Source organism: Dipodomys spectabilis, unplaced genomic scaffold (assembly GCF_019054845.1).
Source record: "Dipodomys spectabilis isolate Male_0828 unplaced genomic scaffold, ASM1905484v1 ptg000157l, whole genome shotgun sequence".
Classification (NCBI taxonomy): Eukaryota; Metazoa; Chordata; class Mammalia; order Rodentia; family Heteromyidae; genus Dipodomys; species Dipodomys spectabilis.
In genome coordinates, this window is record NW_024870834.1 from 3,614,739 (window position 1) to 3,634,932 (window position 20,194).

At 38.2% G+C, this 20,194-nt stretch overlaps 1 protein-coding gene across 4 annotated transcripts in view; it reads left to right on the forward strand.

The window, feature by feature from the left end:
* Positions 1–20,194, forward strand: part of Atg2b (autophagy related 2B) — a 72,549-nt gene that overhangs the window by 49,448 nt on the left and 2,907 nt on the right. For 3 of the 4 annotated variants that reach the window (XM_042692515.1, XM_042692516.1, XM_042692519.1), the window contains 12 exons: positions 1,531–1,733; positions 3,056–3,282; positions 4,188–4,296; positions 5,330–5,524; positions 6,772–6,873; positions 11,859–11,937; positions 12,488–12,692; positions 15,129–15,198; positions 16,203–16,285; positions 17,132–17,253; positions 17,464–17,618; positions 18,541–18,690. In XM_042692515.1, the coding sequence (XP_042548449.1) occupies positions 1,531–1,733; positions 3,056–3,282; positions 4,188–4,296; positions 5,330–5,524; positions 6,772–6,873; positions 11,859–11,937; positions 12,488–12,692; positions 15,129–15,198; positions 16,203–16,285; positions 17,132–17,253; positions 17,464–17,618; positions 18,541–18,690 (1,700 nt within the window). The remainder of the gene's footprint in view (positions 1–1,530; positions 1,734–3,055; positions 3,283–4,187; positions 4,297–5,329; positions 5,525–6,771; positions 6,874–11,858; positions 11,938–12,487; positions 12,693–15,128; positions 15,199–16,202; positions 16,286–17,131; positions 17,254–17,463; positions 17,619–18,540; positions 18,691–20,194) is intronic. The other variant, XM_042692518.1, reaches the window with a different exon arrangement.

Consider the following 20,194-nt stretch of genomic DNA (forward strand, 5'->3'; position numbering starts at 1 on the left):
TGAAGAGTTGAGGGACAGTGCCCAGGCCCAGAGTTCAGGCCCCACGACTGGACCCCCCCCCCCCCAAAAAAAAAAAAAAAAGAATCTCACAGAGTTTCCTGCCTGGGCTGACTTTGAATTGCAGTCCTCAGATCTCAGCCTCCTGAGTAGCTAGGATTACAGGCATGAACCACCAGTGCCTGGACATCTAAATATTTTGAAGCATGGATTTTCAAAATTAGTTTTTCTAAATGATGGACATATCTATTTCTATATATATTATAAAATCTTAACTTTTAATATTTCCTGATATTGTAATAATTTAGCATTAAATGTTGCTTTCATTCTAACTTAAGTTAACTAAAAATTAAACTGGAACCTCTTATCTACTATATACTATCTAATTTGTGATAAATAGCCACTGTATTTTACATGGAAGGAATATTTAATGACTATTTTTTGAGTAGCTTCAGCAGAGAGGATTCTTCTCTAAGTGGGACACTTGTGAGTGTATATAGACCTGAAGTGCTGCCACGGAAGAGTTAAAAGTCTTGTCTGTAAGCCTCTTTCCCTGGCCCCCAGCACTCTACCACTTAACCACAGTGCCACTTCTTCCTTCCCCTCCCACAAGTGATGACTTCCAACAATTTTAGGTGAGGCTTTGCTGGAGAGATAACATGTTTGTCCTCCTTTCACAAGACTTTTCTTCCAAGACTGAACTCTATAGACTTTTAGTTTCTTCCAGAAACTTCTTTGACAGGACAGGGATGAAGTCCTGACCAAAGTATAACCCCAGTCAAGATGAATCTGGTGCTGCTAGGTTACTGAAACTGTCTCTGTTTATGGCACTATCATTTGCTGTTTTTTAGAAACTTTAATTCATTGCCCCCCCCCCCTTTTGGGGGGGTGCTAGTCGTGGGGCTTGGACTCAGGACCTGTGCACTGTCCCTGAGCTTTTTGTGCAAAGCTCACACTCTTAACACTTGATCTATAGCTCCACTTGGAGCTTTTTTGGTGATGAATTAGAGGTGAGAGTCTCATGGTCTTCTTTGCACATGCGCGGACTTCAAACTAGGATCCTCACATCTCAGCCTCCTGAATAGTTAGGATTATAGCCATGAGGCACCTACTCCTGGCTTTTAAATTGTCGTCCTGGGGCTGGAACTCAGTGTTGTTCCCAAGTTTCATTTATTGCCACAGCACTACTTCTAGCTTTTTTCTCAGTAGTTTATAAGAGTCTCGTAGACTTTCCTGTCCAGGCTGGCTTTAAACTTCATTCCTTAGATCTCAGCTTCCTCAGTAGCTGGGATTACAGGCCTGAGCCATCAGTGCCCAGCAAATCATTGTCTTTTCATTGGTGGTATTTGTATTTCTGTCTCTTGTTCTTGGGTGAGTTACTTTAGCTCTCTTGAGTCTCAGATTAATAGGGTTATTATAAGGAATAGTTAAAAGCATACAATAATTGTGTCTAACATGGTTAAGATACTTAATGAAGGGTTACTGTTGTCAGTGTTTCAAAGTGTGCCAAAATGTTGCATTCTTTTTATCTAGGCATTTTGGATGAAAAGTCTCAAATTCAGGAACCGTGTTGTTCAGATCTCTTCCTATTCCCAGATGAGAGTGGGAATGTGTCTCAGGAGCCTGGCCCCACTTACCCCTCCTTTACTCACCACTTGATTAGCGATGCAATGACGGGTGTGCCCACTGAAAATGATGACTTTTGCATCCTTTTTGCACCAAAAGCATCTATCCAGGTAACAATTTCATATCATTAGTGAGACCTTAAATAATGTTAAGATTTAAATTGACCTGAGGTTATCCCGAGAATATCTTTCAGATTTTGTTAGCCTCTAAAGTGCATTTCAGAATTATTTTATAATTTACTCTTGGAGCTTTGTAAATGGTTCTCACACTTCACTGTTTTTATGGTACTCTGAGAGATTCAGAGAAGAATGCTCTACGTTTGCATGATTTCTCAAGTAGATGATTGAACTTCAGGTATTGTATGTAGCAATAGGAATCTAAGGATAGTGAGATTAAAGGATAGGAAGATACATTATTATATAGCTGTTAGTCTAAACACTGGGAAAGATGAAATATAGATGAAGGCTGATGGCTGATTGAGATGCACACACATACACATACACACGTATACACATATACACACTACAGTTGTCCTCTAGTAACTAAGTAAGGGGCTGTATTTGTGTACTAACTTCTGAGAACGTCCTGCTTATTTTTTTATTTTATTTTATTTTTTTGTCGGTCATGGGGCTTGAACTCAAGGCCTGGGCACTGTCCCTGAGCTCTTGATCTCAAGGCAAGCACTCTACCACTTGAGTCACACCACACTTCTGGTTTTCTTGTGGTTAATTGAGATAAGAGTCTCATGGATTTTTCTGCCTGGGCTGGCTTTGACCCATGATCCTCAGATCTCCGCCTCCTTAGTAGCTAGGATTACAGGTGTGAGCCACCAGCACCCAGCTTCTGCTTAAATTTTTTTTTGGGGGGGGGGGTGCTGGTCGTGGGGCCTGAACTCTGGACCTTGGTGCTATCCCTCAGCTCTTCAGCTCAAGGCTAGTGCTCTACCACTTGAGCCACAGTGCCACTTCCGGCTTTTTTCTTTTTGCTTATGTGGTGCTGAGGAATCGAACCCAGGGCCTCAGGCATGCAAGGCAAGCGCTCTACCACTGAGCCACTTTCCCAGCCCCTGCTTAAATGTTTTTACAAGAGCAAAATAGTCAAACTCAAAATAAGTCTATTAGAGTTGCAGTATTTTGGTCAGTATGAGAAATTTTTCAAATTTTGGTTTGGACCATAGGATTGACTTCAACACCACCCTCACCATGGACAAACATGGTGTAAACTATTAAAAATCCTCATGGGAGGATATATACAGAACACAGAATTTGATTTATATTAGAATATTTTATGTGATGATTAATTCAGAAATTATTAATCCATTTCATACGGTAGAGTTATTTACAAAGGAATATAATAGACTGAAGAAATCTTGAGATATAACCAGTTGTTTGTAGTGCAATCAGAATAAGTGTTGACTGTTGGTTTATTTCAGGAGAAGGAAGAAGAACCAGTTATAAAAATCATGGTCAATGATGCAATTGTGATAAGAGACAATTATTTTAGTCTGCCCATTAAGAAGACAGATACAAGCAAAGCCCCGTTGCACTTTCCTATCCCTGTAATTCGGTATGTGGTTAAGGAAGTCTCTCTTGTGTGGCACCTTTATGGAGGCAAGGACTTTGGAACAATGCCCCCTTCTTCTCCAGCTAAAAGTTACATGTAAGTTAATTTCTATGCACATTTATTTGGCAGGCCAGTATACTTCCATAGATACATAGAATTTATCTTTAGAATTAGTATAACTAGTATTAAAAACTGTATAGTATAAATGTCACACTTTAAGTTACCCATATGTGTGTTTCTTTGAATTGTCTGTATATTTACTAAAATGTTGATTGATAATTTTCATGTAACAAAAAGTTTCATATACTTACCATATGTCTCTTGACAAAAATGAACAAGACCCGATCCTTTTCCTCAGTTGCAGAAGGAGTCATGTGACTGAGGGAAATAGAGTGAAATGGATATGTGGGAGTATTCATTCTCAAAGCCTTCATCCAGCAGAGTACGAAGTAGAAACTGGTACTCAGAAGTACTTATCAGACATATGCAGTGTTCTGTAATATAAAAGAATTAGGCAGACAAGCATAGGCATAGTGGGAAGATAGTTTTATGTGGGAATAGCACAAAAGACTTGTTGGAACAGTGACATTTGACACAAAAGCTCAGCACTTAAACATTTCTATTTAATATTTTCTACTAAAAGTTACTTTAGAACATTTCTGACGTGACTAGTTCTTTTCTATAGGGTTTCTTGAACTTGAGCTCTGACAAGAAAATCCATTTCTTAGGCAACAAAAAAGTTATGAAGAGGCGTTATTGCCAAGTATGTGCTCTGATGTGAACTCTAGCAGCATAACAACGCTTTTCTGTAGCTCCAAGTAATTAACAAAAAGAAAAAGAAAAAAATGTATTTTCAGTGTCTCCAAACGATGGTTTTGATTTATAGTAGTGTAAATTTGTGACACATTCTGGTAGTAATCTTTCTCTTTTTGTCTTACTATTTTTCCTGATATCATTTATTAAATACCTTTTGAGCAATCTTTTATCTTTTTCATTTTTAGAAGTCCCCATAGTTCTCCTTCTCATACACCCACAAGACATGGACGTAATGCAGTATATGGGGGAAAGGGAAGGAACCATGACTTCTTAATGGAAATACAGTTAAGCAAGGTAAGATGGGGTTGTAAAAGGAAAAATCTAAAGTTGATGCATTGTAAACCTTCACCTATAGGTCTTGGATTAGAGTATTGCAAAGATTTTGTATGAAATTCTTACCTCTTTTTCTTAAATGTTAGAAAATCTCACAGCATTTTTGTTTTTGTTCTCCCAAGCTACCTCTGGAGTACAAGCTCTTAGACTGAGTGAGCTCAGACTCCCTCGCAGGGCTTGCTAGATACATGCTTCTTGGCCCCTGCCCAGCATTTCTGATTCAGTAGGTGAGGTAGATTCCCAAGAATATTCAGTTTAAGTGAGTTCCCAGGTGATGCTCAGACTACATTTCCTCCCTGTTCTAGACCTGCCTTTGAATATGTAATAGATCCTTTGTGACCATCTAGAGATAACAGGCCAGACCCTGCTAACTTTATATGCCCTGACTTCATTCTGTTACTTTTTTTTTTTTTTGCTGGTTGTGGGGTTTGAACTCTGGGCCTGGGTGCTGTCCCCAAGTTCTTCAGCACAAGGCAAGCGCTCTACCATATGAGCCATAGCGCCACTTCCGGTTTTCTAGTGGTTTATTGGAGATAAGAGTCTCATGGACTTTCCTCCCCGGGCTGGCTTTGAACCATGATCCTCAGATCTCAGCCTCTTGAGTAGCTAGGATTAGAGGCGCCCAGCCATTCTGTCACTTTTGAGGTGCCATATTTTAAAGTAGTTGCTATTGAAATATTGTGGTGATGATAGTTCTGTGTATTCAATTTTATCTTTGCTTCTTTTGGAGCTTGAGCTTTTCTCCACTGACTCATTTTCGTGCAATTTCATAGGTTGACATATATAGTCTTAGTCTTCAAGTTGAGGATGTAGCTTGAAAAGGATACTTGATTTGATTAGTGTCAGTTAAGAACTGTTAGTTAAGTTTGTTCCTGTAAGGTGGGTGCACTTACAGGTATGAGTGAGTGGACAAATGAAAATAAGTGAGAATTTAAAGTTAAAGGAAATGACATTTAAAGTAGATGTAAAGATTTCTCTGTTTTTCCTTGTTAAGGTGAAATTTCAGCATGAAGTCTACCCCTCATGCAAACCAGAATGTGATTCTAGCCTCTTAGAACACCCAGTCTCTCGGCAGGTGTTCATTGTTCAGGACCTTGAAATTCGAGATCGGTTGGCAACATCACAAATGAATAAATTTTTGTACCTGTATTGCAGCAAAGAAATGCCTCGAAAAGCTCATTCCAACATGGTAAGAATTAAACACTCACTTTTATTATTTATGTTAGTTCTTAGAAGAGTGTTTTTACTGTATCGAACTGCAGGAGAATTAGAATGGGAATGTTTTTAGAAATGAAAAATATTTCCTCTTTTTATTTGTGCCAGTCCTGGGACTTAAACTTAGGGCCTGGGCACCTTTTTTCTCAAGGCTAGCATGCTACCAATTGAGCCACAGCTCCATTTCTGGCTCTTTTTGATACTTAATTGGTTATAAGAGTCTCATGGACTTTGCTTCTTGGGTAAGCTTCGAACCATGATCCTCAGATCTCAGCCTCCTGAGTAGTCAAGATTACACGCACGAGCCTTCAATACTTGGCTTATTTCTCTTTTTAATAGAAAAATTCATTTACAAATTCATTTTAAATGTATTACGTAAGCGTTGTGTTTAAAATTCATTTTGCAGCTTGGCATGCTGGTGCTTGTCTGCACTCCCAGCACTCAGATGCTGAGGCAGGAGCAGCTTGAGTTCCACGCCAGCCTCTGCTAACTAGTGAGACCAGCTCAGAAGAACAATAAATAAAAGATCTGGTAGCATGGTGTAAGTGGTTGAAAGCTTGACTGCCAAGCAAAAGATGTTGAATATTAAACCCCAGTACTGCCCTTCCCCCATTTAAAAAAGAATAATAATAGTTTGGGTGATTCACTGGTAGAGTTCTTGCCTGGCCAGCAAACACCTGAGCTGACCCTCCCAGTACTGCCAAAAATAAAACAAAGGGCGTAAAGATAGTATTTTGTACATCATTATTACTAGTATTGCTAATATATATATTGATATCTAAGTGAAACCACAAGTCTATAGTGAAAATAATTCGTTACTGAAAGTGTTCTATATTTCTAACACTATCAAGGTTAGTAAGCTAGATATGATTAGCTCAGGAATTTGGAGGTTCTTTGTAGAATTTGGAAGAGGGGCCTATGGATTAGCTTCAAAGGTTCCACAAACCCTTCAGAGCCTGCAAATACACTAACTGTTTCAATTTTTTTTCTCTAAATAGAGTCCATATCTGCATTAGATTCCTGGGGGGTGTTTCTAAGAGGGAAAGTGGGGTAAACAAAATACTTCTTGTTTTATACAGTGTAGCACAGACTGTTCCGTAACTTGCTATATAGCCTAAGCCAACCTCAACCATTTATTTTCTGTTCTTTCTCTTTTCTGTTCTTTCTCTTTTCCTCCCCCCACCAGCATGTCATTAAGGAAAGTGTTTTTTTTACTTACAGTTGACAATTAAAGCATTACATGTGCGACCAGAGTCTGGCAGGTCACCACAGGAATGCTGCTTGAGAGTATCATTAATGCCACTACGCCTCAATATTGACCAGGTTTGTGGTGGGGAGTAATGCATGCAAGGATTAGGAATACATTTTACTTCCATTGTAAAGGATCTGTCATAGAGTTCTGGTAAATAAGACAAATTCATTAGACACTTGGAATCTGATCTATGGTTGTTCTTGATGTTATCCCATTTTCCTACTCTGTATGATAACAAGCAAGTACCTGCTATTCACTCTCCAGTTATTAGGGACTTACTTCTACTTCAGATGTACATTTTCAGCAACTACTAAAGGACTCATTGTGTTAAGTGATGTAGGGATTGGGTCCAAATCACAGCTTCTGGAAGAGAGTTTTCTGCCCTGGACAAAATGACAAATTAATAAATGATTATTTTAAAAAGTCATATTTAGGTTTGAAAGACATGAAGAAAACCACTTTTATGTATTCAGGCAAGCAGTCCATCAAATTCCTCTGGAGTTTTCTTTCATGTAGGGAACACTTAAAACGTAGAAGCCTTATTTGAGGTACATTAAGGAAAATACTTAATGGAGTTACATTAATATATATTAATATTGTTATTAATATATATAGTGGGGTCAGATTTCAGTTCTGTATCTTTTTTTTAATTTTATTTTATTTGAGAACATACTGTACAGAGGGGTTACAATTACATGGGCAGGATAATGCATACATTTCTTACCAAGCATTGCAGCCTCCTCCTTTGTTTACCCTTCACCTCCCTTCCCAGCCTCCCCCCTCCCCCCCATCCAATCATATCCCCCCTCCCCCCCACCCACACCGACATTGTAAAGCTGGTTTTGACATGACATTTTGTACTTCTCATTGTTACAACAGGTCCACCTGAATCCTTAAACGACTTGTTTGTCCCCGTCTCCTCCACATGTTATACTGACATCAAATATAGTGAAAGCGGGGGTTACACTGTGGGGGAGGGACATACAAAGCAACAAAGAAATAATCTTATAAATGCGTTAGAAACACATGCATGAAAGAAACAAAAACATTAAAATACATTTCCTAACATCACATTCTCTGACTTTTTCCGCTTGACTCATACCTATACTAGATATTGCAAATAAGGGAAACCATGGGACCTATGTTTCTTTGGGCCTGGCTTACTTCACTTAATATAATTTTTTCCAAGCCTTTCCATTTCCTAACAAATGGGGAAATGTCATTCTTTCTGATGGAGGCATAGAATTCCATTGTGTATATATACCACATTTTCTTGATCCATTCATCTACTGAGGGGCATCTGGGTTGGTTCCATATCTTAGCTATGGTAAATAATGCTGCAATAAACATAGTTGTGCTGGTAGCTTTAGTGTGGTCTTTTTTGTAAACATTAGGGTAAATGCCCAAAAGTGGGATTGCTGGGTCATAGGGGAGTTCTATGTGAAGTCTTTTGAGGAACCTCCATACTGCTTTCCAAAGTGGTTGAACAAGTTTACATTCCCACCAACAATGAAGTAAGGTTCCTTTCTGTCCACATCCTCTCCAGCATCTGTTGTTGTTAGAGTTCTTGATTTTTGCTGTTCAGTTCTGTTTCTTTTACTACTTGTGTGGCTTTGTATCAGTTATATGCTTCCCCAAATCTTAGTTTCCTCATTGATAAAATGAGAGAAATGATAATATATATATATATATATATATATATATATCATAATTTTTAAGTGAGTATTTAAAAGAGTAGCTTATGAAAAATAATTAGTGCCTGGCATACTGTGCTAACATAAGTAATGTTAAGTTTTGTTACTGAGGCATATAACAATTGAAGAACATAATATTCTTAAGTAATTTGCTTTAAAATAACAAAGCCCTCTTCTATATTTTATATAGTTTGAGCTCAGGTTTAGGATATTTATTCACTTGTTTAATATTGTTTGTGTATTGCTCATTAGTTAAATAGTTGAACAGTCCATTCTAAGCAAGTAACATGTATCTTGAGAAAGAAATTAAATGTTTATATTGGAAGCAAAATACAGGTCTGTCTCATAGAAAATGAACAAATATAGTAGTATAGTACGTTCCATACATTAATGCTTGCAGCTTCTGAGCTGGGACAGGTTTTTGATTCTCATTATGAGAAGATTATCTCTTAATATTCATATTTTAATTTAGTTTACCGATATGTTGGCCTTCTAGAAAATGGAAGTATTTATGGGAAAATATATCTCTGTAAATCTCCAGTGTGAGAAAGATTAAGACTCATCTTTTTTGCATTACTTTACCAAACTTACCAAGCCCAATTTTAGATAGTAGACTTCTTTAATATTGAACATAATTTCTTGTTTAGAACTATAAATCATTATACTTCCAAGTTGGAAAATAGTATTTTTAGAGAAATAAATGTATAGGCACATTGGGGACAAATGGGAAGTGATATCCTAAGACATTAAGCCTTAGAAAATAAAGCCAGGTCACAAATAGATAAGCTTTACTGAAGTGACTTACTAATGGAAAAACTTACTTTTGTCTATCTTCTGAGATTGACAAGCTGGATCTTGAGATGACAGATTGTCATTGAATAAACAATACAAATAGAACGAGGGTTTAATGGATGAGGGTCAAGTAACTAGGACAGTGAGAAGTCTGAAATAGGAAGAGAGCAGGACTTCCTGACTTTCCTATTTAAGTGTTCATTTTAGTGTTTGTTGTACTGTACTGTTTGGAAATCTGTATATGGAAGACATTAATTGATTCAAAATCATTTCCTGAACACCTACCATAAGCTAGGTTCTATACTAGGATTCTTTTTTTTTTTTTTTGGTCAGTGATGGGGCTTGAACTCTGGGCGTAGGCACTGTCCCTGAACTCTTCAGCTCAAGGCAAGTGCTCTACCACTTGAGCCACAGCACCACTTCTGGTTTTCTGGTGGTTTATTGGAGATAAGAGTCTCATGGACTTTCATGCCCAGGCTGGCTTTGAACCACGATCCTAAAATCTCAGCCTCCTGAGTAGCCAGGATTACAGACATGAGCCATCGGTGCCTGGTTGTATATACTAGGATTCTTATGAATGAGGATGCTGGGGATCCTCAGGCTGACACACAGCGGACTATTCTGGGGAAAAGTAGGTAATAGTTCCCTAAGATAGAAGACCAATGGTGATTATAGGTGGTGAGGAGACTATAAAGTCTTTTTTTTTTTTTTCTGGTCTTAAGAGCAAATTTAGTCTGAAAGTTTCTGGGTGTTTTTTTTTTTGTTGTTGTTTGTTTGTTTTAAGTCTTTGAGTTAAAATATTTATAGCATTGAAATGTCACCATCTAGTGGCCAAAAAGCACTTTCTATATAATTAAATTAGTTAACCTGTAATACTTGGTATTACATTAATACATGTGATGAAAATGTGTACATGAGTATACATGTGTAAATCATCACAAAACAATGTACAGCCCATGAATCCACTCTCTGCTTCAGAATCAGAGCATTTCCAGTACTGCTGGAACTTTCTTAATACCCATATGCCATGTTATCGGGAATGTTCTTCCCAGATGCATCACTTATATTTATTGAAATGGTATTGTAAATAATCAGGTCCTTTCTCTTGGTGTACCATCAAATGTTATAATTCACCTATACATTTCATTTAGTACAGTAGTAACGTTTTGAATAATATTTAGAAATATGTAGAATTTTTTTAGTTAATTTTGTTTTTTTGTTTTGTTTTGTTGGTCATGGGGCTTGAACTCTGGCCTGAGCACTGTCCCTGAGCTCTTCAGCTCAAACGTAGCGCTCTACCACTTGAGCCACAGCACCACTTCTGGATTTTTTGTGTGTGTGTGTGCCAGTCCTGAGGTTTGAACTCCAGGCCTGGGCACTGTCCCTGAGCTGCTTTTTACTCAAGGCTAGCACTCTTTCACTTGAGTTACAGCACCACTTCTGGCTTTTTCTGTTTATGTGGTACTGAGGAATAGAACCCAGGGCTTCCTGCATGCTAGGAAAGCACTCTGCCACTAAGCCACATTCCCAGCCCAGGAACTTTTTTTAAGTGGAAAAATAAGAAAGAACAAGTGTAGGTATTTGTTTATAGCTTCCAGGATGAATTTGTTAGTTTGAGTGAGGAAGGCAAAATGAAGTGGTAAATGTAAGTACAATGATCAGAGTCATGGGTCAGTGGTCATGGGTCATGGGTCATGGGTCACTTGCTAGCATGTGCAAAGGCCCCATGTTCCATCTCAGCACTGTAAAGGGAAAGAAAAATAAACTGTTAAACATTTTTGTTTGTAATTATATAATTTCAGCTACACTGAATGGATAATTTTAAGTGTCACTCAAAATAAGGAGCTGTGTAAAGTCATATAACAGTGATAAAAGCAGAAATAAGCCATTAAGAATTTTCATAGCACATACTGTTGTTAGCAGTATCAGTAATATTGATATTATCAACATTGTAATATTACCAATATAACTTTAGAATGAGAACTAATACTAAGAATGAGAATGTTGTATTTCTAAGAAAACTGAAGGAAATTTCAATTTAGAAATGATCCATAGTTTTGCAACTTAAATTTCTCCATTTCTCAACATCTGCATTTATGAGTTTTGTGGGGTTTTTTTGAGTCCGGTCGTGGGCCTGAACTCTGGGCCTGGGCGCTGTCCCTCAGCTCTTTAGCTCAAGGCTAGCGCTGTACCACTTGAGCCACATTGCCACTTCTGGCTTTCTTTTTCTGCTTATGTGGTGCTGAGGAATCGAACCTAGGGCCTCATGCATGCAAGGCAAGTGCCTCTACTGAGCCACCTTCCCAGCCTTTATGAGTTTTTTTCATGTGAGACTTGTGAGAATTAATGGAGAGAGAGAGAGAGAGAGAGAGAGAGAGAGAGAGAGAGAGTGTGTGTGTGTGTGTGTGTGTGTGTGTTTACTTCTATGCCTGGCACAAAGTAAGGATTCAATAAATTGTACTATAATTGAATAATGAGTAAAACATGAGGATTTGGGATACTTGGTTTTAGAAATGGATGTCCTTTTCCCCCTTTCCTTATAGTAGTATCTTATTCAACCTCTCTCCTAGGATGCCTTGTTCTTCCTAAAGGATTTCTTCACAAGTCTTTCTACAGAAGTGGAGCTTTTACTGACTCCAGATCCAGAAGGTATTTGGCATATAGTTGAAAATTCTGTAGTAAGTACAGATACCCTCTAGTTAGGACAGATGACTTTCTGGAAAGTCATCGTAAGTTGAAAACAACGTAAGTAGGAAATATTTTGTACATCTTCAGAACATTCTGGCTCAGCAGCCCACCTCACGGTAGAGTATTGGTTGTTTCCCCTGGTGACTATGGGAGTGATGAAATCAAGGCCGCCAGCATCACAAGAGAGGACCGTCCTAGAAGGTCCAAGAATGATTTCTACTGATGACACATTTCAATCACACCATCACAAGATTGACAAATTATATGTCAAACCATTGTTAAGTTAGGACCATCTATATTTGGATTGAGCTTAATTGCTTCAAGTTTCTTTTGAAAATGACATACTTTTTTTGTAAAAGGCATCATTGAAATAGTGGAAGCAAATTTTCTCTGTAATAGAAATGCATCTTATTAGATGAAATGTGGCAAAACAAAATAACTAAAGATTGATTTAAATAGTTGCTCTGAAAAAGCATAGTTATTTTTTTAAATGTACACATTGCATTTTCAGTTAAAAAGTCTCCTGGAGCCGATGTCACTTGCAGTTTGCCAAGGCATTTGAGCACTTCAAAGGAGCCAAACCTAGTTTTTTCTTTCCCTGGGCCAAAGCCTCCTCAAAACAGTAGTGCCAATTCCATGGAGGTAGTTAATGGAGTAGAAGAAAAGGACTTCTCAGCTGAAGAGGTGTTGTTCAGTGATCAGCCTATGTTTTTTAGGTAAGTTAATTTGCATAATGTTAGTTGGGTATTGTGAAGTTTGTGTACAATGTGTATGTGTACTAGTGGTCCTGAAGGCCCATCAGCTTTTCTTTGCATTGGCACATAAACTGGTAGTAGGTTTATTTGCATGGAGTCCCCCCCTAACTTCATACCTCATAGTTTGGGATTCATTTCTCCATTGAGTCTGGGACGGATTACCTTTTCTGCCTCCTTTCTCCTGTTTTCTCTCTGTCTCTATCTTCCTAATCACTGTTAGCTTGGGTTTACAACTCCTTAAACATGTCTTCCTTTTGCTTTTTGCTTCTTTACTCCCTTCAGCTTTGGTATTCTTGCCTTATGAAAATTTTCTACCTACTTTTTTTTTTTTTTTTGATAACCTTCCCCATCATTGTTTTATCCTTCCTCATCTTTCTTCCTTGGTAAAGTGAGCACTTCTGAGAAGCCCAGGTCCTCTGCTGCAGCTGGGATACTGCTCAGTTTACCGATCTGGTCAGTTGGTTGTGACTGGAGTTTTTCCCTTTGCAGACCTGTTCACTCTTCCTTTCCTCCCTTCCTAAGCTCTGGTGGTAGGAATATAGCTTTGGCATTACTGGAAATAGAAGGGTGAAGAGCACAACTCCCTTTGTTGTCAGGGACATTGGTTTCTTCCCTGGTTTCTGGTTGTTTGTTCCAATTAATACCCAGGCTTACTCAGTTTCTGTCTCTATCAAGGTTCCAAGATTAGATCAACAGGTATGGCCCAAAAGGGTTATATTTGAAAGTGTTGTCCCATTTTAAGTGTCTTCTATGATGGTGATATTATAGAAAGATAATAAAATATAAGAATGGGAGCCAAGTTACTAGTGGCTCACTCCTATAATCCTGCCAAGATCTGGAGGATATTGGTTCAGAGCCAGCTAGGCAGAAAAGTCTATGGCATTACATCTCCAAAATAACTAGCAAAAAGTCAGACTGGAGGCCTGGCTTAAGCTGAAGAAGCAAGCCAGTCAAGTGCAAGGCTCTGAATTCAAGCCTTCAACAACAAAGGCATAGTGTCACATGTCTATAATCCCACCTAATTAGGAGGCAGGAGAAATATAAGTTCAGGCCAGTCTGGGCAGAGTTAGTAAGATCTTGTTTCAGAAACAAAAGGGATGGGGGCAGCATGGGTCAACTGGTAGCGTGTCTTTTATGGGCAAAAGCCCTGGGTTCAATCCCAATACCGAAAAAGTAAAAAAAATTAGATTCTGATATAGGGGACCTCTGATGATTCTAAGCATTTTTGCTCCCAAATAAGAGCCTCCTTATTTTTCTACAGCAATCTTTTTGTTTTGAGAAAACTTTCTATTAAAAATAGTCTATTTTTACTGGGTGCAAATAGCTCACACTTACTATCCTAGTTACTCAGGAGTCTGATATTTGTAGATTAAGGTTCCAAGCCAGCCCAGGAAAATTCAAGAGACTCTTTATCTCCAGTTAACTAGCAAAAAGCTGGAAGTGGAGGCTTGGCTCAAGTGATAGAGTCAGAACTAGAAAATAAAAGCCATATGGTTTGGTGCTTTTTCCAGTGGTTGGCATAATAGTCTCCCTCCTCCCCCATATATACTGACTAGTTTGACAAATAAAAGAATCTGAATTGGTTATACAAACAAATGAAGTAAATGTTTTATTGTGGAGAAAAGTGGGAAAGGAAGAAGGAGATGTATGTTCAGGTTGATGTGGGGGCCTGCTTCTTGTAGAGACTGGTGGAGCACAGCATTCTATTAAATTGTAGATATAGTGGGATGTAACCACCAATATTAAGAGCATTCACTTGCCACATAGTATCAGTGTATTGATTATAATTTCATCCTCCCAGAATTCACCAGCATTAATCTCATGAATTCTCACTGAAATTTGCTAGTGGCATAATTAAAACTTACTTATCAGGACACTGAGGTGTAGAGAGCCTCCTATGTAATTGCTAAACCCGAGATTCTTGTCTGACCTTGCTATTTCTACTTAAAGCTAGAATAATGATTTTTTGCCTTTTCTCTTTTTTATCTCTTGTAATGATTATATTGATTGACTTACTAATCTGCTTGAAGTTCACCTTTGTTAATTTGTTCTAGTATGTGTTAAGGCTAAACAAAGTAATGTTTCAAAGAGTAGACATTAATAAAAATTAAACTAAGAAAAGGGTTTTGTGGAGAAAAAGGAGATATAAATGTTACTAATTAATATAGCTGATGAATAGCTTAGATGTTTGAGTCTGTTTAGACATCTATTTAGCCACCTACGGATTTACCTTACCAAAAAGTAGAGCTAAAAGACATTCTTTTTAAATTAGGCCATAACTGTTGATTTATTTTGTGGTTTTATTTTTATTCTTTAGTTTTAAACAGGAATTTATATCTAATTACCATGATCAATAATGTTGAATATAAGTAACTCCCTTCCTTTGTTTATCTCCAGAGAATTCAGGTTCACTGCGGAAGTTCCTATTCGACTTGATTATCATGGCAAACATGTTTCAATGGATCAGGTTTGGAAACTGCATAGATATGTTCTACAAAATTACCTGATTTTTCTATTGGATGCAGTTTTTTGTTGTTGTTTTGTTTTGTTTGTTTGGCACTGACATTGGGGCTTGACATCACAGCATTGAACTGAACTCTTGCTTGGCTTTTTCACCTAAGGCTGGTACTCTACCACTTGAGCCACACTTCTACTTTTCCTAGTTAATTGAAATCTCTTGGACCTGCTCAGGCTGGCTTTGAACTGGGGTCCTTCAGTGAGCTCAGTTTCTTAAAACTTTGCTCTGTCATTCACTGTGTGTGTGTATGTGTGTGTTTGACATTTGAGGTACAAGAGTTTTTGTTGTTATTGTTTGATTTGTGGTTTTTGTGCCTATACTGTGTCTAAAACTCAGATCCTCACACTTACTTGACTTTTTCTGTTCATGGCTGGCACTTTACCACTTGAGCCACACCTCCAGTCCTCCAGCATTTTGCAGGTTAGAGATAGAGTTTCTAGAATCTTTCTGCTGGGATGGCTTCAAAATGCAATCCTCACAAGTGCCAGCCTCTTGAATAGCTAGAATTACAGAAGTAAGCCACAAGCTGAAGTTCAAGGTTTTTAAATTCTGTTTTTAAAGTAAATATTACTTACTTAGCCATGATTGTAGGTCAGTTGTACATATTGTATAGTTTTCCTGTAAATATTTCCAGTATTTTAGCTTCTTTCAGAAATATTTAGCTGTGGACTGGGAAGGTGGCTCAGTGGTAGAGTGCTTGCCTTGCATGCATGAGGCCCTGGGTTCAATTCCTCAGCACCACATAAGCAAAAAGAAAAAAGCCGGAAGTGGCGCTGTGGCTCAAGTGGTAGAGCCCTCGCCTTGAGCTGAAGAGCTGAGGGACAGTGCCCAGGCCCAGAGTTCAGGCCCCACAACTGGACCAAAAAAAAAAAAAAGAGAAGAAATATTTAGCTGTGTTAAATGTTGAGTCTCTCCTTAATTTACATAGTAATTTGGCCTTTTTCATTTTAAAGGGTACATTAGCTGGGATTTTGATTGGCTTGGCTCAGCTAAACTGCTCTGAACTGAAGCTGAAAAGGCTCTTCTATCGGCATGGGTAAGCTAGCTTAGAATGTACTAAAAAGTTGAGACTTCATAGCAAGCAGTCATCATTTAACTAGTTTACTGTGTTATTAACAGAGAACTCATTTTTGAGAAGATTCTTACTGATTGGGATTAATTTTTATTCTGAGAAAATAAAGTTGTTGGGATAGAGTATAATATTTATCAAAAATAGCTATAGTTTATGGTGTTTTAAACAATTTCCTGTTGTCAATTAGCTTATTCAGAGAAGAAACTGAAAATTCACAAGATTATGGTTTGTAGTAGCAGTTAGTATCAATTTACAGGCTCTGGGTTAAGTCTACGCCAGAACTTAGGTGTTCAAGAAACACATTACCTAAGATGTGGAGATATTATTAACATTATAGTTGGACTTTATATATCTGTTTATATCATATTGGTGTGTAGAGAGAGATACATATGAAGAGAGAAGAGAGGAATGAGGAGAATTCAAGTAGGGAGTTAAGTGGTTTATTGTTTTGTTTATTTGTCTTAAAAATGTTTAGCCACTTTTTTTTTCCCTGTGCTAGTCCTGGGGCTTGAACCTCAGGACCTGGGTGTGTTGTCCCTGTATATTTTTGCTCAAGGCTAGTGCTCTATCACTAGAACACTTGAATCTCACCGACTTTTCTGGGCTGGCTTCAAACTACAGTTCTTAGATCTCAGCCTCCTGAGAATTAGGATTTAGAGGCATGAGCCACCAGCAGCACCCAGTGAGCCATTTCTTCATAAGACTAAAAAATTAACTTTATGATCGGTAAATTGTGTTTTAACTAAAGAAACAACTTTATTTAAGTGCATAACTTTATTTATCCTTTATACTAATAGCCATTTTCTCTAGTTTACTAGGTGTTGATAAGTTATTCTCATATGCAATCACTGAGTGGCTTAATGACATTAAGAAGAACCAGTTGCCAGGAATCCTGGGTGGTGTTGGACCTATGCATTCACTAGTACAATTAGGTGAGTTGTTTTTGTTTTTGTTTTTAACACTTTTGGCTTACAAATGCCATTGAGAGTCTATGTGAAAAACATTTTTCTAGAAAACCTACATGTATACTGACACACACAAAACTTTGTCACTAGTTTTGGGGTTCAAACCTCCAGGATTGGAATGGCAGCAGTTTTATTCTCACATGCTCATGTTGACTTTTTTTGTGTTGGCTGTTCTAGTACAAGGCCTGAAGGACTTGGTCTGGCTACCCATAGAACAGTACCGGAAGGATGGCCGCATTGTCAGAGGGTTCCAGAGAGGCGCTGCTTCCTTTGGCACCTCCACAGCAATGGCTGCTCTAGAACTCACCAACAGAATGGTTCAGACCATACAGGTATCTTTCACCTACCTACCCCATCTCCACAAAGAAGAGCTATTTTAAAATTGTGCTTTGAGAAAATGTACAAAATGTTGAAAGTAGATATTACTTAATAATGAATTTATATATTTTGTTTCTATTCTTTTTTCTTTCTTTTTTTCTTTTTCCTTTTTTTTTTTTTTGGCCAGTCCTGGGGCTTGAACTCAGGGCATGGGCACTATCCTTGAGTTTCTTCTACCACTCGAGCCATCGCATCACTTCTGGCTTTTTCTGTTTATGTGTACTGAGGAACTGAACCCAGAGCTTCATGCATGATAGGCAAGCACTCTACCACTAAGCCACATTCCCAGGCCTCCCCCCACCCTTTTTTTTTTTTTTTTTTAAAGATTATAAGATCTTGCTATGTCTCCAGGCTGCCTTTTAACTCTCTGCCCTTTTGCTTCATTCTCCCACATGCTGGGACTACAGGCATATACTACCACACCATCACATCTGGCTTTCATGTTCATTTTACTGCTTAGTACTTACTAATTAGTAGAATAAGGCAATGGAATACGTATCAGGTTTGTTTGCCCATGTCAGGTAAATAATTGTTAAATTAGGAGTTTTTTTTAAAGCACTCTATATGAAAATAGCTAAATCTAAGATAGCATAACCAGTAAAATAGTAGTAGTAGTATCAAAATTTGCTTTGCCATTGAGAACATGAATATATTGAGTATTCTCAGTTGAGAGGAATGGACTGAACAAGATAGCTCAGGGCAAACTGGAGCTGTAAATTATCTTTCCTGTTCCAGTAACAAAAATTGTAGACTAGAAATGTCTGTAGGGATATGTGTTTTCCTTGCTCCCCATCAGAGGGCACTGTTGGACTTTTGGTACCTAGCTGTCCAGACTGTTTTCTAATTCATTTTTTTCCTTCCTATAAAATGATGCAGGCAGCAGCAGAGACTGCTTACGACATGGTGTCTCCTGGTACCCTCTCCATTGAGCCCAGGAAGACCAAAAGATTTCCTCATCACCGCTTAGCCCACCAGCCAGTAGACCTGAGGGAAGGTGTGGCCAAGGCATACAGTGTTGTGAAGGAGGTATGTGGCTGGTGCCTCTAACTCGTCTGCAAGCTTTCTTGGCTTCCACCCAGAGTAGTCATTGATTTTAATGGCTTTGAGGAAATTCCTGGGAATGAAAGAGGAGCTGCCAGTGGCAGACTGGGGCATATCTGTATGAAGGGAAAGAGGAGGGCGAGGTTGTGATTGAGCAATAAGCAGACTGATCCTCTGTCTTCACGTAGAAGTCTGCAAGGAAGGGCAGAAACCTGGACCTGTGGGCTTGGCCTCTGCTTTTAATGCGACTGATCTGCATTACTTTGCTGTTTAATTGGGGTTGTTTACTACCTTTGTATGAGTGGCCAGTCATGTTATTCCCATGCCTCCGTGTCCTGAGGGTGGCACACATTTTCTGTTCCTGACTTTATAAAAGTTTTGTTACATATGTTCATGAGCAAAACACACCAGTGTTTGTATTTTAAGTTTACATAAATGTAGTATCATGTACTATTTTGCAGCTTAATTTTTTCAAGCTGTATCCATGTGTCTACATGTAATGTAATTTAAATGACTTTATAGTATTTCATTGCATGACTTTACCACACTTCCCTCTTCCTCCTGTTCCCCCACCTATAAAACATAGCAACAGGAAGTATTCATTTTTGTCTTTCAGGGAATTGGCAAGCGTTAACTCTGGGAAACACAATAAATACTGAGTATATTAATAATATTAACTATTGCTAAGCTGCTCTCTGACAGCTATACCAGTGAGCCGCTGGGTCTTCCTGTGTTTTGTCAGGGGCGTTTCCCAGTTTAATGAAACTCAAAGAAATTTTCAGTCATTGCACCTAAGACTTATGCTTCAGAATCTCATTAAAGATGGTTGTTCAGTCATGTTCTGATAACAAGCCAAGAGACCTGGGCCAGTAGGTCACCTGACAGCAGTAGCTTTGGAGGTCTCAGGGAATTGGGTATAAAATTCCTTTTTTCTCTCTCTAAAGCTGACAGTAGAAAAAATGAAAGCAGAGAGATGAGAATGGTAAACATGGATTGGGATAGTTAGAGTGAGATTTAATTCAGTACTAGAGTGTCTTTATAAATAGAGGTCCCTAAATGGTGATAAATACTTCTTTCATTTAGATATTAATAAGTCAGAAATGAAGAAAAAACATCTCAGGTGATTCACAAATAGCTCATCTTTTAAGTCAAGGGTTAGCAGACTAGTTTGTAGCTAATATCTTGTCTCTGCTTATTTTTGTATAAGTTTTGGCACTAATGATAGTTTTTGCAACTTATAAAAAGCTCAAGGAAATTTTCCACTTTATTTTAAATTATTGGCTATGAAAAGATAACTGGAATATTCAGTTAAAATGAAAAGCCAAACAACATTTTATTGCATAAAGCAGGAACCTGTTTTATGATCAGAAACAAGTATTATAAAAAGAAAACAAAGCTGGGCATCGATGGCTCACACCTGTAATCCTAGCTACTCAAGAGGCTGAGATCCCGGTTCAAAGCCAGCCTGGGTAGGAAAGTCCCCGTGAGA